The sequence below is a fragment of the Anguilla rostrata genome, chromosome 4, assembly GCF_018555375.3.
Source record: "Anguilla rostrata isolate EN2019 chromosome 4, ASM1855537v3, whole genome shotgun sequence".
Lineage (NCBI taxonomy): Eukaryota > Metazoa > Chordata > Actinopteri > Anguilliformes > Anguillidae > Anguilla > Anguilla rostrata.
The window spans coordinates 41957754-41973046 of NC_057936.1; the positions used below are offsets into that span (position 1 = coordinate 41957754).

The following is a 15293-nucleotide window of genomic DNA, read 5'->3' on the forward strand; positions in this document are numbered from 1 at the left end:
TAACCCAATAATAAACGGAATCCTTGCCATGCTTGTTTTTTGTATACTCGATATTTTATTGCAATTTATTTTGTTTATATATTTTAATATTTATAATTCATTGATTTTTTTTCGTTCGGTGTCTTGAATTTTTCACAACTTAAATTATGCATAGGCTTATATGTTCGTTTTTTTTCTGTACATCGAGGGTCTAAAATTGAGAGTCAATTTGTAATCTTCGACTTATTTGTAATAAGATATTGATCTATTCATATTACGTTACAGGAGAATGGCCAAGCTCATATTACCGAAAGTTATTTTGCGCAAGCGAGGCAGCGTTGTGCTTTTTAATTCCTCAAGACTTAGGCTACAACGACAGAACCCGTGCCCCGGTGCTCGCGCTATAGGACAAGGGATTTTTCCTTACACATGCACCAGGAGCAGTCCAACAAATTGAAAAAAGTTTTTTTAGGGATGACCGTCACTGAAACAATACAAAAGCATACCGTTATACTTTCAGATTTATTTCTACAGAAACTTACTAGACATGCTTCGCATACGCAGGCTATGTATCACAGTAGCCTGTAGTTACAAGCAGGCTATTCTAAAGTGCATTGAAGTCTATATATATATATATGCATGGCTTCATGCATGGTAGGCCTACACAGAAATTCATACGATGGGCTACTATATATTTATTGAATATTCGACAGTTTATTAGTATATTATGGTATCGTATATTATACCCCATATATTGTTATCTTCGTTTTACAGATTCTGTATAGTCCTCTGTCTTTTTTATTTTATTTTTTTAAAGAAAAAAATGCATTATAGAGGTAAATACTACAGTTCAAGTATTAGAGTTCAGTTCATCGGGTCGGTACTCCATCTCGAAATTTGATTTGTTCTTGTAGTTGAACTTTAATGGCAAAGAAAAGATAAAGACCATCTTTTTTCCCTGGGAACCAATCAGATTGGCTATACACGTCAATGTAACAGAATCGCGAGCGGAGCTGTTGCGGCTCATTGCACATGTCATAAGTATCCGGGAGTTAGACGCCAGAGAGAAGAGACAGGGGGGTCGAAACATCTAGAGAGCGACACATTTACTCACTCCTTGAAATAAAAAGGTCCATCGGCCTAAAGGGAACAAAATGAGCGGTCAATATGAGGACGATATCTCAGAAAGAACGGAGTGCAAAAGTAAATCTCCAACTTTGCTCTCTTCGTACTGTATAGATAGTATATTGGGCAGGAGGAGTCCGTGTAAAATGAGATTGATAGGGACGCAAAGTTTGCCAACGCTGCCCGGCAGAGCGGAGCACAATAAGGCGGTTGAAGGTAAGGCAACATTGACTGGGGTCTCCGCTGCACCCATAAGCGTTTGTTATTTAATCGACGACGCTAAATAGTGCGTTTATAAATATATCAGGGAACAAGCAACCAAATAGACTGGAGTAGCCTGCTGTCCGTTACGATTCGATTCTTAGGCTATTTATTATTTTATTTCTTACTGAGAAGCATAGGGCGAAGGAAAATTAAGTTATTTGTTATTTTTTCGGTCGTGAAGGAGAAGCTGACAGACATTTCTTGTTTGATTGTCGCTCGAAACAGACGTTTAATACACATAATAGTGTATTCAACTTTGTACCAAATTTTAGGCTTATTTCACAAGCAAATTGGCTAATATTTATTTTTATGGTAGACATATGTCTGGTGCAACCATTTATTTAAATGCTATATATAGCAGATTTATTATGCTGCAGTATTATTTGATACGTTCAAAGGCTTATAAAGCCTATTGGCTGTATTTGTAGTTTTTGTTTGGGCCAGAGTAGCCTACCTATTGTGGGCCCTTAGGTGTTCATGAATTAGATCACAACGTAGGGTGTCTCTATCTCTAAGGTTTTTCGAAAAACAACAAAAAATGAGATTAATCACCGAATTCTATGTCGGGTTTCTATTCGTAGGTTCCCCAAAAGATAACTTAACTTTCGACTCGGAAGTGCACCTGCCACCTAAACTGCGCCGGCTGTACGGGGGAAAATACTTGGACTCCGACAGGGGCTTTCATGAGCTCGGGGAAAAGGGAGACCGCGAGAGGCTGCTCGACCCAGCTACCTGTGAGAACCTCAAAATTATCCAGGCACCACAGGTAAGTATCAGCCGAAGCAAATCATACAGGGAAAACGCCTCTCTCAGTCAGAATACGGGCGACAAGAGCCCAGAGCAAGGGACCGATGAGCTCGTGGAACTGGGAACGCTGAAGTTTGAGGAGGACGCGGTGAAAGAGGAGCTTTGCCGGGAGGCGGATCTATCCCCGAAGGCGGAAGAGGGGCTTCACAACGATGGGGATGTTAAAGATGGGGAGGACAGCGTGTGCTTGTCTGCGGGAAGCGACTCGGAGGAGGGGATGCTAAAACGAAAGCAGAGAAGATACAGGACTACCTTCACCAGTTACCAACTGGAAGAGTTGGAGAGGGCTTTCCAGAAAACTCACTACCCGGACGTATTCACCAGGTACAGCGCGTGAGCGCTTCTCCAATAATTATGTAACAGTCGACTTAATTTATTATCAAGAAGGTCTGTCTGAAGGTGATATAAAAAAATAAATAAATAAAAAACGATGCTACGGGTTTCACTAAAAACATTCAAACGACAAGTAGCCTTCTGAAGATTAGGCGTTTTTCATTTTTGATAGAGCACGTTTTACTCTGATAGTGTATGATATATATGATCCCTATATGACTCATATAAAGTTAATTAACATTGTTATTGTGTAGGGTCATTATTAGTATTGCTATTGTTATTCTCATGATCATGATTATTATTTTATTATTATTATTATTATTATATTTTCTGCAGGTTTCACCAATCTCCATCATTTGACAGAGGCTTATTTCGTATAGCCTGTACTTTTATAATTTTATAAATATCGAGTTATTAAAATGTGCTACAAATGAACACACTGGAGAGAGAATCACTAGGCTACTTCATTGTAACACGAGTACTTCAGATAAATTTAATTTAATTTTAACGACATAACCGAAATATTACCATCGTCTGCGGTCTTTAGGCCTGCTGATAATGAGTCCTAACATCTTTCAATAAATCTGAGTCGTTCTAATAATGAGTAATTTCAAAACATTCGGATTCGGATATGTTGTTTAGTACAAAACATATTATGTCCTCTCCCATAAACAAAGCGAGTTGCGTAAAGAACATAAGATACCAGGTGTTTGTTGCCGGTCACGCCGTAGTCTATAGCATACTACACGGTTATTGCCGATACAGATATTATTTACTACACGGTGCAGACGCAAATGAGACCATGGATCAGGAATGGGGTTCCAGGTCTCTAGTGTTCGCCCCACACCACATTACAAATTTTAATTCAGTGATTGCACATTTGCCTCTCCAGAATCCAAAGCCCCACGCAGATAAGGCTGGAGGAGTGGTATTGTGGATATCTAAAAATATATAATGTGTTCGCGTGATTACAATTGCAACACTTTTTCACAGATTTATTATATAACGTTTTGATAGTTTGAAATAGGCCTAATTCCACTAATTAACAGAATGTGTTGTCTCGCAAGTGAAGGGAGTTGATAATAACAAGAGACAAGTGGCTTTAGAATTTACTCGAGTCCTTCAAAAACTTTAACCCTCTTCCCCCAGTACAGATCAATTCCCTTTTATATGAGACGCGAGTGGACAATTACTGAACAAATGCCCAGGCCATAGGCAGAAGTTATTAAATAGTTATACACATTCACTTGATGAACTTTCATTTCAGTCAGTCCGTTTTACATTGTTCGCTGACAACGAAGATTGAGATGTGAGTAAGTGGAAATGGCGAATTATTATGTTCCTTTCTAAATAATAATAATAATAATAATAATAATAATAATAATAATAATAATAATAATAATAATAATAATAAAAGCTTAGGAAAACAAATTAAAACAGTAAAGAATAAAGACTACTTTTATCATATGTGCTGAATGGTTATAGGCCTTCAAATAAAGGCAGGTGGCCAAATCGGAAAATTCAACTCCTTATCGCTTCTCTATTGATGAATTAGTTTTAAGGGAAAGCGTCAAATAAGGAAATAGATTACAACAAACAAGAGTTCACTTTAAGTAATTAAACCATTTATTTTAAATATTAGCAATATAATTTTGTTTTACAAGATTAACAAAAATGATTGTTACTGATAGTTTTTTCATCATCTTTTTCTATTATAAATAATAATAGTAATACTACTACTACGACTACTACTATTAATAATAATAATAATAATAATAATAATAATAATAATAATAATAATAATAATAATAAATTACGCTGCTTATCCCTCCTGCGCAGCAGATAAATACGCTATTTTCTGAACACCAGTCGCAATGTTATATTTTTATGTATTTATTTATTGTCACAGCAGTTACAGCTTCTGCATAAATTTCAGAATTGTTACGTTAGAGCTACTCGACTGTATTGTTATGTATTTCTTGGATTTCGGTTGTGTCTATGCTTGTGTTATATAATTCGTTACAATTTATGTGGATAAGTCTTCCTCCCGTTCTTGTGTTGGAAAAAAACAGTCCCGACAAAAGCTGAGAGGTTTTAATGTTTTCTCCCCTTTTTAGAGAAGAACTAGCAATGCGGCTGGACCTGACGGAGGCGCGAGTACAGGTGAAACTGCGAGTATATCCGTAATTTGTGTGAGTGTGTGTGCGTGTAATAGTAATAATAATAATAATAATAATAATAATAATAATGATAAATATTATTATAAATATTATTATTATTATTATTATTATTACATTGTTGTTGTTGTCTTTAATGGTGATAATGTAAGGCTATCATATCATTTCATTTTTCGTGGAAGTTCCCCATTTTGGCTTATTTCATTTCCTTTTTTTTCGAAATTTGACTTCATATGACTTTATATTTTGTACAATTATCGTGCGTTAAATTGACATACATGGCCGTATGGATTTCTACTCCTTGTAACTCTTTAAAAACATTTAGTTTAAATGGAATTCCTTGCGTATTCTCAATTTCAGGCGAGTTGGTCATCCGTTTCAAATGGAAAGAATGCCACATATCGAAAAATATAACAAAATAGTATTTTCTGAACGTTATTTAATGGTATCAATCCAGAAGGACCTCGGTAATTTCTTCAGTCACCGCCAGCTATTATAGCCTATGCAATGTGAAGCATTTAGCTGCAATTAAGAGATCGCTTGTGGTTCATAAAAGCGCACTTAGCGCTTGAGCAAACACGGCGATTCTAGGGGAAAATGGTGTTTGAATTTTCATCTTCTGTACCAGGGAGAGGGAGGGGCGGGATAATGCTATTTGATTTCCCATTTTCTGATTGCAATAGCCTAGCATTGATCCGATGCCTTGCATTTCCAGCGAGCGAGACGCTATTAAAGCTGTTTGCGCCTCCCCCTTCCCCATTGAAAGTGTAGCTTGCATTTTCAAACCCAAGTCTCATAACCAAAGAGACAGAACAAACACCGGAAAACACCAGTGTTCTTATTGCCAGCATAAAACAGATGTCTTTTCGGGACTGTAGGTGAACAAATCACTTACCAGTCACAATCAAGAGGCGATAAAACTCATAAATTCCATATGGGTCATGCACAACAGTACAACAGTTTTAAGCTGTGGTGGTGGTTAGGGGGGGAGGGGGTGTCTTTGACGTGTGAACCTCGCCCTTCCCACTTCATTTTTTTTCTACTGTTGACATTTTCTCCTGTTGTCAGAGTCGCTATGTTAGCGGGCCGTCAAGGCAAATCTGAGAAAATAAAGTTCGTGGGAAAGTTAAATAGTCCCTCGCAATCAGTTATATTTTCAGAGAATTTAATTTAAAGAATATTGATAATTATTAAGCGCTGTTCAGTTCCAAACTTTTGTTAACAGGGCTTTTAATTGTCACTCTCCCGCCCCATTTTTCGGCTGCCTAAACCAGATTTTAATTAGCAAACTTAGGGTAACGGGCCATGAGGGAAAGGGTTTAGGCCTGCGCAATTAACGCCGGCTTTCCGCCTATTTGTCACCTCGTTAAATCGAACCAAAATTATGTGTTAACTGAAGCGACAGCATCTTCCTCCCTCTCCGCCAGCCAGCGCATGCTTGCACATGCGTGTGAAACCTTGACATTCCTAGAATGCGAATATAATTAACCTCTCCCAGAAAAACATTCATTCGAAAATGACCATTCTTAAAGCACAAAGCTTGAGTTAAAAAAAAAAAATAAAAAAAAAAACACTAAACAACAAGCAAATTTATTCATGTGCAGACTTCAGAGTGGTTTGTCAATTCCTGATTCAATCTGTGTCTTGGATGCAGTCAAACGTAGGTCTACCCCCGACAGTATGCAGGCAAGTGCTTGAAGCAAGGAGCACAAAACTGAATGCAGTCTACGACCAGGGTCTTTGGCTTGTCATAGGACTGAGATGGAAGTCAGTAACTGATTAACTGAATCATAAAGCACACACATAGTAACCTTTCAGTCTCCTGTTTTCAAAAGGGAGTACTGCCTCCTCTGTGCATTCAGGGTGACCCCAGCCCTCACTTCCATTCTCTGCACCCTTTAGGTCTGGTTCCAGAACCGACGGGCGAAATGGAGGAAGCGTGAGAAGGCAGGGGTCCAGACACATCCTCCAGGCCTGCCGTTCCCTGGCCCCCTAGCTGCAGCTCACCCCCTGAGTCACTACCTGGAAGGTGGGCCGTTCCCCCCCCATCACCACCCTGCCTTGGAGTCAGCCTGGACTGCTGCAGCTGCTGCTGCTGCTGCTGCTGCCTTCCCAGGGCTTCCGCCACCCCCATCCAGCTCCACCCTGCCCCCTGCTGGTACCCCCCTTGGCCTCAGCACCTTCCTGGGTGCTGCCATGTTCAGACATCCCGCCTTCATTAGTCCCACCTTTGGCAGGTAAGCACCATCCAGCTCACCATCGCTGCACATTCCCACACACTTGCACACCACCTCTGTAACCTACACACCACCACACACACTTGTACACCACCTGTGTAACCAGCACACCATCCCACACACCTGTACACCACATCTGTAACCTGCACACCACCCCACACACCTGTACACTGCCTCTGTAACCTGCACACCACCCATACACCTGTACACCACCTCTGTAATTTGCACACCATCCCACACACCTGTACACCACCTGTGTAACCTGTACACCACCCCATACACCTGTACACCACATCTGTAAGCTGCACACCATCCCATACACCTATACACTACCTCTGTAACCTGCACACCATCCCACACACTTGTACACCACCTGTGTAACCTGCACACCATCCCATACACCTGTACACCACCTCTGTAATTTGCACACCATCCCACACACATGTACACCACCTGTGTAACCTGTACACCACCCCATACACCTGTACACCACATCTGTAAACTGCACACCATCCCATACACCTATACACTACCTCTGTAACCTGCACACCATCCCACACACTTGTACACCACCTATGTAACCTGCACATCATCCCATACACCTGTACACCACCTCTGTAACCTGCACACCATCCCATACACCTGTACAGCACCTATGTAACCTGCACACCATCCCATACACCTGTACACTGTCTATGTAACCTGCACACCACCCCATACACCTGTACTCCACCTCTGTAACCTGCACACCACCCCATACACCTGTACACCACCTATGTAACCTGCACACCACCCTATACACCTGTACAGCACCTCTGTAACCTGCACAACATCCCCATACACCTGTACACTACCTCTGTAACCTGCACACCATCCCATACTCCTGCACACCACCCCATACACCTGTACAGCACCTATGTAACCTGCACACCATCCCATACACCTGTACACCGTCTATGTAACCTGCACACCACCCCATACACCTGCACATCATCTCATACACCTGTACACCACCTCTGTAATGTGCACACAATCTCATACACCTGCAGGGGCACCGGCAGGGATTTTGGGCCTCTTGAAAAGATCTCACATTGGGCCCCACCACCCCAGGCCACCCCATTCCTGCTCAATTACTGGTAACCACACCATATTTTTTAGGGCCCCTGTCAGTCAGGGCCCTTGGAATCATCCTAACTTTCCCCTGTACACCACCTACACATCATATCTGTTGCCTGCACACCATTTTATGCACCTGTACTCTCTCACCAGTGTTCCACTTCATACACTTCTATACCACGCAATACACCACTACACCAGCATCTCTCTTACTTGTGTGGCCTCTTTGGTACATTTACACTTGTTCTCTGGCTTGTATGGCTCACTCTGCTGGACTCTCACCTCAAACAGCTGTGGGAGCACAGCAAATGTATCCATCTTACTGCAGTGAGGATGAATGTAACAGTAAGCATGACAGTGAGTGCTGGGCTGTCATTTGCCATGTCATACCGTAGAATGGTCAGAGGATTCCTGGGAGCCTGTCCCCACCAGCAGTACAGCTACTCTGGTTTAGACACAGGAGAAACTCTCACTTGACAATCACCTAGTGTCGTGTAAATAGGACATTTTCTCCTTCTCTCTGTGAGTTTAGGGGATCGCATCACTGACACTCTACACCCTCAGTCCCCTCTGGAAGAACCACACGGCAATAATGACATCATTAAACTCCTCTCTTAAGCACTTCTCAATGACCACCCTGTCTGCAGCTGCCAGGTTTGCATGGCTGCCTGTCGTAAAAAGCTAACCCGCTCAAATTCATACCATCATTTGTGGTTTTATTACTGCCCGTAACTCAGCCTTGGAGCAATACAATGGCAATATAATGTGGGTTTTAAACAACTGTTTAAAATCCACAGTGATGGCAGCAGCCACACTGGAGGGGCTTAGCTGGTCAGGACAGCTTGCTTGTTAATGCTTGCCCAGCCCCCCTGCCCCAATCTGGAATGCCCATTCACACTCACACTACAATGTTCAGCCCAACCGCCAAAGTCGATTCAGGAGGGCAACAGACAAGCATGCACTTATCTCTGAAGCATGTTACACCCATGATGCTTGTGTTGCTTTGATTGGCTGATGATAATGCACACAGCCAGTGAAGCAAGCTACCAGAGGAAGTGCAAATGTAATCTCCCCAAAGTGCTATGTTCATGCATTGAGAATGTATGCAAGTGGGGAGATATGTGTTATGTTTGGATTGATGCTAATCCAATTTAATTGATGCTAACCAGGCGGGAATTAAAGCCTGGGTGGCTTACGCTGAAAGACACTTGTTCCAAAGCAAAAGTTTTAGCTCTGTGTCTGGCTGTCCAAGTCCCGTTGGTCCGGGATCTGCATTTGTGAGGCCACTCCTGGTCAATGCCCCATGTACCAAGAATATGCTGACCTCGTTATCCCCCAGGACAGGCAGTATATGACTGATATTTTCCTCACTGCAGTGAGGAAAATATTGAGTTTAGGCATCAAGTGAATCAGAGGGGTCGCATGTCTGCCATACCCTCATTACATTGGCAGGAAGGGTTGCTGGCAGGAGATCAACAAGTTTATTTAAAATCACAGATAAAATAGAAAAAGAAAAAAGGGGGTAATTCACACAAAAATAATGTTTTCACTTACCTGGAGTAGTATCTGTCCATCCAGATATTTTTGCTAAAATGTGACAAGGCTCCTAGATACTTGATGCAGCTCACCACAATAAAATACATCTTGTAGGTCTTCCAGTGGCCTCAACGCAACAGCAACATATCTTTCCAAATATAATCCCACAGTTACCCAAAAACATCCACAGAGCTTAATTTCTGCCTGGTTTCATAGAACTACTACTTCTACCAACATACACCAACTGTGTAGGCTATATCCAAGCACAGTCACATGCAGGTGGGCTAGTATGAAACTTGAGTGGTGGTGATGTGATGTGGTGGAATGTGACAATTTTTTAGTGACTTCCTTTATTAAGGCACATAAAAGCTTCAAAATTCACAGTGGAGATATTAATGGGTGTAATTTATGTCACGGAATAATTTACATATGCACACATATGTATGTGGTTTTGCTTCCATGCATGTGTGTGAGTGTATGTGTGTGTATGTGTGTCTGTGTGCATGAGTGTGTGTGCGTTTTTGTGTGTGCGAATTGTATTTGTAGTTACCAGCTATTCTCTGATTCACCCAACTTGTCCTGGAAGGAGGATAACTCAAACATCCTGTATCTCTCCACCCTTCTCTATCTCTCCTTCCTCTCCCTATTCTTTCTCACCCCTCTCTCAGACTCTTCTCCAGTATGGGTCCCCTGACCAGTGCTTCCACCGCTGCTGCTCTTCTGCGCCAGCCAGCCCCCCCAGTGGAGGGTCAGGTCCAGCCCCCTGCCCTGCCAGACCCATCCTCTACAGCGGCTGACCGTCGTGCCTCCAGCATTGCGGCGCTGCGGCTCAAAGCAAAAGAACACTCAGCTCAGCTGACCCAGCTCAATGTCCTATCCCCCCCTGGAACTGGCAAAGAGGTGTGCTGAGCCACCCTCTGCAGCCACCCCACCTTTCAACAAAGAGCAAGACCAAAATCAAAAAGATTGATACCTGGAGAACGGAGTCACACCAACCCTCACTTCTTAACTCCCCAACCCTGTGAGCTGACCACCAGACTCTGACTGCCCTGTCCTGCCCTGTCCCCTCCATTCCCTAACTGAGAATCTAGTCAAAGGAGACAGGTCCTCCTAGCTTACAAACACAACACTAGGTGACAGCGTGTGGAAGGGATCTGAGACAGGAAGTTCAACCCCCAGTACCCCCTCCCCCCCCTTAAGTTTAACTGGTAAGGACATATACTCCGATGAACCAATCTTACAGACTCAAACCTTTCTACATATCTACTTATTATGAGTACACAAGGCAAAAAAACAAAAACAGTTTTGTCAACAAGAAAAGAATGTGTTCAACAAGTGCTGACATTTCTGGTCTCTTCCTGTTCAAGGGTGCTTTCTAGTACTAGCCTACTGTATATCAAATTGTTTGAATCCTTTTTGGGTCAGGTTCAGATAGTAATGAAGACTACAGTGCACAATGATAACCAGGACTTTATATGCATACACACCCACACACTTTCACACAACCACACGCACACATCTAAATGTGTGTGAGTGGGACTCATATGTACATGCATGTAAGAGCGGTGATCGATTCCGGACAAATTGCATTTTGACAGTTTGGTGCACATCAGCACACCAGAGACACCGTTGCTCAGCCTCAAGATGAACCAAGGTCGCTATGCCAAAGGGAAGCTATACTGCCACGCGGTGACTCTGTTAGTCACGGAACTGTGAGGAGTACTTCTGTATATAATGGTGTTAAATAAAAAAAAAGAAGAAAAGAAGAAAAAATGAAAAAGCCTTGTATATTTCGAAATGTTTAAATAAGTTGCACTTGATGTAGTATTGTGTTGATGACGTTTTCCCGTAGACTTTGCGTGTGTTCATGAAATATTAGGTTCTTAGAATATTATTTATGTCCATCCTGTATTTATGAGCCAATGGAGGTTTTAGAAACCGCAAGAGATAACGATCTTTTTTGTAATGTAAGTGTTTGTACTTTTCATGGTCTAGTTAGAGACCGAAAAGCGACATACTAAAATAAATAAATACGGAGAAAAATATTCTTTTCAGACTCGTGCAAAAATAAGTAACGGCAGAGAATCCCCACTGCATTTCATTTTTTCTTAAAATGTAACCTTTCAAAATTATCTTAAAATGAATTCATTTGCGCGTTTTATGTTTACTGACAGTAAAAAACGCTGCTCCTTGTGTTGTGCTAGGCCTTTGAAACAAAATACCTAAAATTGGAACTTAAAACAAAATTCCGATACAAGATGATAACCAGTGTTAAATTAATAAGCTCATTTTGTATAGCAAGAAAACGATTTGTTTTATGTATTTTTTATTTGTGTATTATTTATTTATTTATTTGAAAGATTGCCTCAAAAGAAATGGCTTATTTTTTCCGAGGTTGAACGGTAATATTTGCAAAAGAAAGACGCTAATTTAAAAAGCATTTCATTTTTTAGGGAATTATTTTTCAGCAAATTAAATTTCTCTCATTTGTTATTAGGATGTTGCACGTGTCAGATGTTATCAAAACAAGTTTTAAGTCTTGTTTTCTGAAGCGGAAGCGATAAGTAGTCTGAAATGCGGGCGAAGTACTAAACAGATATATTAGGCTGTAGTAGATAGTAAACTACGAGTAAATCCTATAATTTATTTTAATGTTGTGTGCACACAAAGACAAGGAAGATTAAAACCCGTCGTTCACTTTCCCAGTTCAAAAATGAACAACTGTTTCGTTGCTTATTCTAGAGAAATAGGCTACTATTCGGACAATCAGCAATGACCACCAAAAAGACAGGAAGAGAGACCATGTCATGTGGTTAAGACATCGCAAATATTTACACAGAGGCTCCCTAAAGATACATTCATTTTCGGATTGTCGTATAAACAGCATAAAAAGCGTGTGAGTTGGTGCTGTTAGGAAAAGCTTGTGATTATTGCAGCTACCTGTTGACACCAGAAGGTACGGATTGCCTCCAGATTCCGCCGAAAAGGAATCGTGACGTCATTCTGTCTAACCAAACTTCTTTCCCAAAACGTGTTGGTGGGTGGAGATACCATCTTTGAACTTGCTCACAGCCGTGTTCCATAATCTTGAAATGGCTTGTTGTGCCAATAGAGCTTCCTTCGCCTTATACCGTTTTAATGACTGGAAATTGCACGGCTCCTCGCACTATATGAACCATACAGTACATTGGATGTGGAGAATGGGCCAAATTACTATTTGAATTGGTCCTACTACCTACAGCCTAAGTCAGTATGCATAGGTTGTATGAACTAGCTTTGTAAATAACCCCAAACTGGCTTTTCTTGGAATTCAAATGGCAGCAAATCTCTGTGCACTCCAATGCAGAGTGTCCAGCAAGGGTGTAACAAAAAATTCTGGGCCCTATACATAAGCAGTCTCTGTGGGCCCGCTTCCTTTCTTGATCCATGTCTCTCATGCATCATTCAAGGCTTTTCGAGGGCCCTCCCCCCATTCGGGCCCTGGGTAGTCAGTCCCACTTTTCCTCCCACTACGACGCCCCTGGTGTCCAGTCAAAGATTAGTTATAGGAAGTTACATTGTTACTAGTTTGCTAAATCACCACTTCAGCACAGTTTTGTAGATACAGACCATTTTCTTTTTTTTATATATTGGGGAAGGGGTGTTATTATTAGATGGGGGGTCTACAGGTTTAAGGAGAAAAAGGAGAAGTGATCCCTTCAGTGGATTACAGGATGCCTATTTTTATACAGGCTGTTACATAAAATGTTTTATGTACGTATATACAGTGAGCTCCATAACATATGATTCAATTTTTTTAATGTATTGTCCCCCCCCCCCCCCCCCCCCCCAATTCAGGGCACCATAATGTTTGGGACATATTCATTTTATGTCAATTAAATTAGTCCTGTTCAGGGCCGGATCTAGAAGTGGGCAGGGGTGGGCAATGCCCACCTAAATTTCTGCTGTGCCCACCCAATTGATCAACTTTATTATGCGCCAATTTTGGACTCGGCTTTGCACTCTCTTGACTGTTTATTTATTTATTTTTTAAGTGCCCTGAACTGATGTCCCCCTTACATTACTTTTGTAGCAGTAAGATTACATTAATTCTAGGGTGAGTTTTTCTCTATATCCTCATGCTACAATCGACTGTAAATCCACATTTTAATGCTGATATTTTAAAAATGTTCTTCCCGGGGGTTCACATCTTTGTCACCTTTTTCACCCCTGATCAGTTTGCATCCCTGTACACCTTCCCTGCCCACTTCAGACCAACACAGTGCAGTCAGCAGTGTAGTTCCTGCTGCTGAAAATCATCTATATCTGAATAATAGTGTACCATCCCAACCAACAATACGTCTTGTTTGTTTAATCCGAGCTAGTACCGAAAACACTAGGAAAACAGTTCAACGCTGTAGTATAGCCCACTGAAAAGGTGCCCACCCCAAATTTCTAATTGCCCCCCCCCCCCCCAATCTGAGCAGTCTAGATCCGGGCCTGGTCCTGTTTAGTATTTTGTTGCATATCCTGCTTGAAATATTCAGCTCCTGCTCATTTCGGTCTAGTCGCCTTAAGTTTTCTCTTCAACATAAGAAATGTTTAATTGGATTCAGTTTGGGTGAATGACTTGTTCAGTCAAGAATTTTTGGCTTAGAAAAAAAACTTTTGTTGCTTTAGCAGTATATTTGGAATCATTGTCTTGTTGTAGGATGGAGCGCCATCCAATGAGTTTTGAGGCATTTGGCTGAACTTGAGCAAATAAGATGCTTCTGTGCACTTCAAAATTCATTCTGCTGCTGCTATCAGCAGTAACATTATCAATGAAGAAAAGTGAGGAAAACCTGTGGCAGCCATATATGCTCAAACCATATCACCACCTAGTTTCATTTTCACAGATGGATGGGGTGGGGGGGTGGGGGGGTGGGTGTGCTTTGGATCTTGGGCAGTTCCTTTTGGACTCCATACTTTGCTCTTGCCTTTTTCCAGAATTCTGCAGGCTCTTTTAGGCACTTCTTAGTAAACTGTAACCTGGCCATACTGTTTTTACAGCTAACTATTGGTTTGCATCTTGCAGTGTAGCCTCTGTTGTTCTGTGAACACATCCATGCCTGCCTCCTGAAGAGCGTTTTGAATCTGTCGGACAGGTGTTTTTTCTTCAATATGATGTAATTTCTTTGGCCATCAACTGTTGAGGTCCATGGCCTACCAGCCTCTTTGTGATTACTGAGCTCACCAGTGCTATTTTTCTTCTTCATTACATACTGTATCAATCAATTGATTTTGGTAAGCTTAAGGTTTGGCCTATGTCTCTGACTGGTTTTCTTATTTCTCAGCCAAATAATGGCTAACTTAACTTTCATTGGCATAACTTTGGTCCTCATGTTGACAAATGCCAGTAACAGACTCCAAATGCAATTAAAGATACTGAAAGCTCCCTTATACCTGCACTAAGAATGCAATTGAACACACCTGACTTATCAGAAACACCTGTGAAGGCATATGTCCCAAACATTATGGTGCCCTGAAATGGGGGGACTATGTATAAAAAGTGCTATAATTTATATATAGTGAAATAGTAAGAAATAGCCTTTAACAAAAGCCAATAATCTTCACTTAAACCCATGCAAATTGTTTGATTACAAGTCTACAACTGTGGAGACCAAAGTCAAATAGAAAATATAAGTCTTTGTCCTTGGTCCCAAACATTGGAGCTCACTGTGTGTGTGTGTGTATATAT

At 41.4% G+C, this 15293-nt stretch overlaps 1 protein-coding gene across 1 annotated transcript; it reads left to right on the forward strand.

Moving 5' to 3' along the window:
* The first annotated feature begins 962 nt into the window (after window positions 1–962).
* arxa (aristaless related homeobox a) lies at window positions 963–11621 on the forward strand. The gene is made up of 5 exons (XM_064332697.1): window positions 963–1320; window positions 1950–2499; window positions 4626–4671; window positions 6588–6922; window positions 10243–11621. Exons 1-5 carry the CDS (start codon window positions 1134–1136, stop codon window positions 10481–10483), a joined length of 1359 nt encoding a protein of 452 aa, XP_064188767.1. The 5' UTR covers window positions 963–1133; the 3' UTR covers window positions 10484–11621.
* The last annotated feature ends 3672 nt before the right edge of the window (window positions 11622–15293 follow it).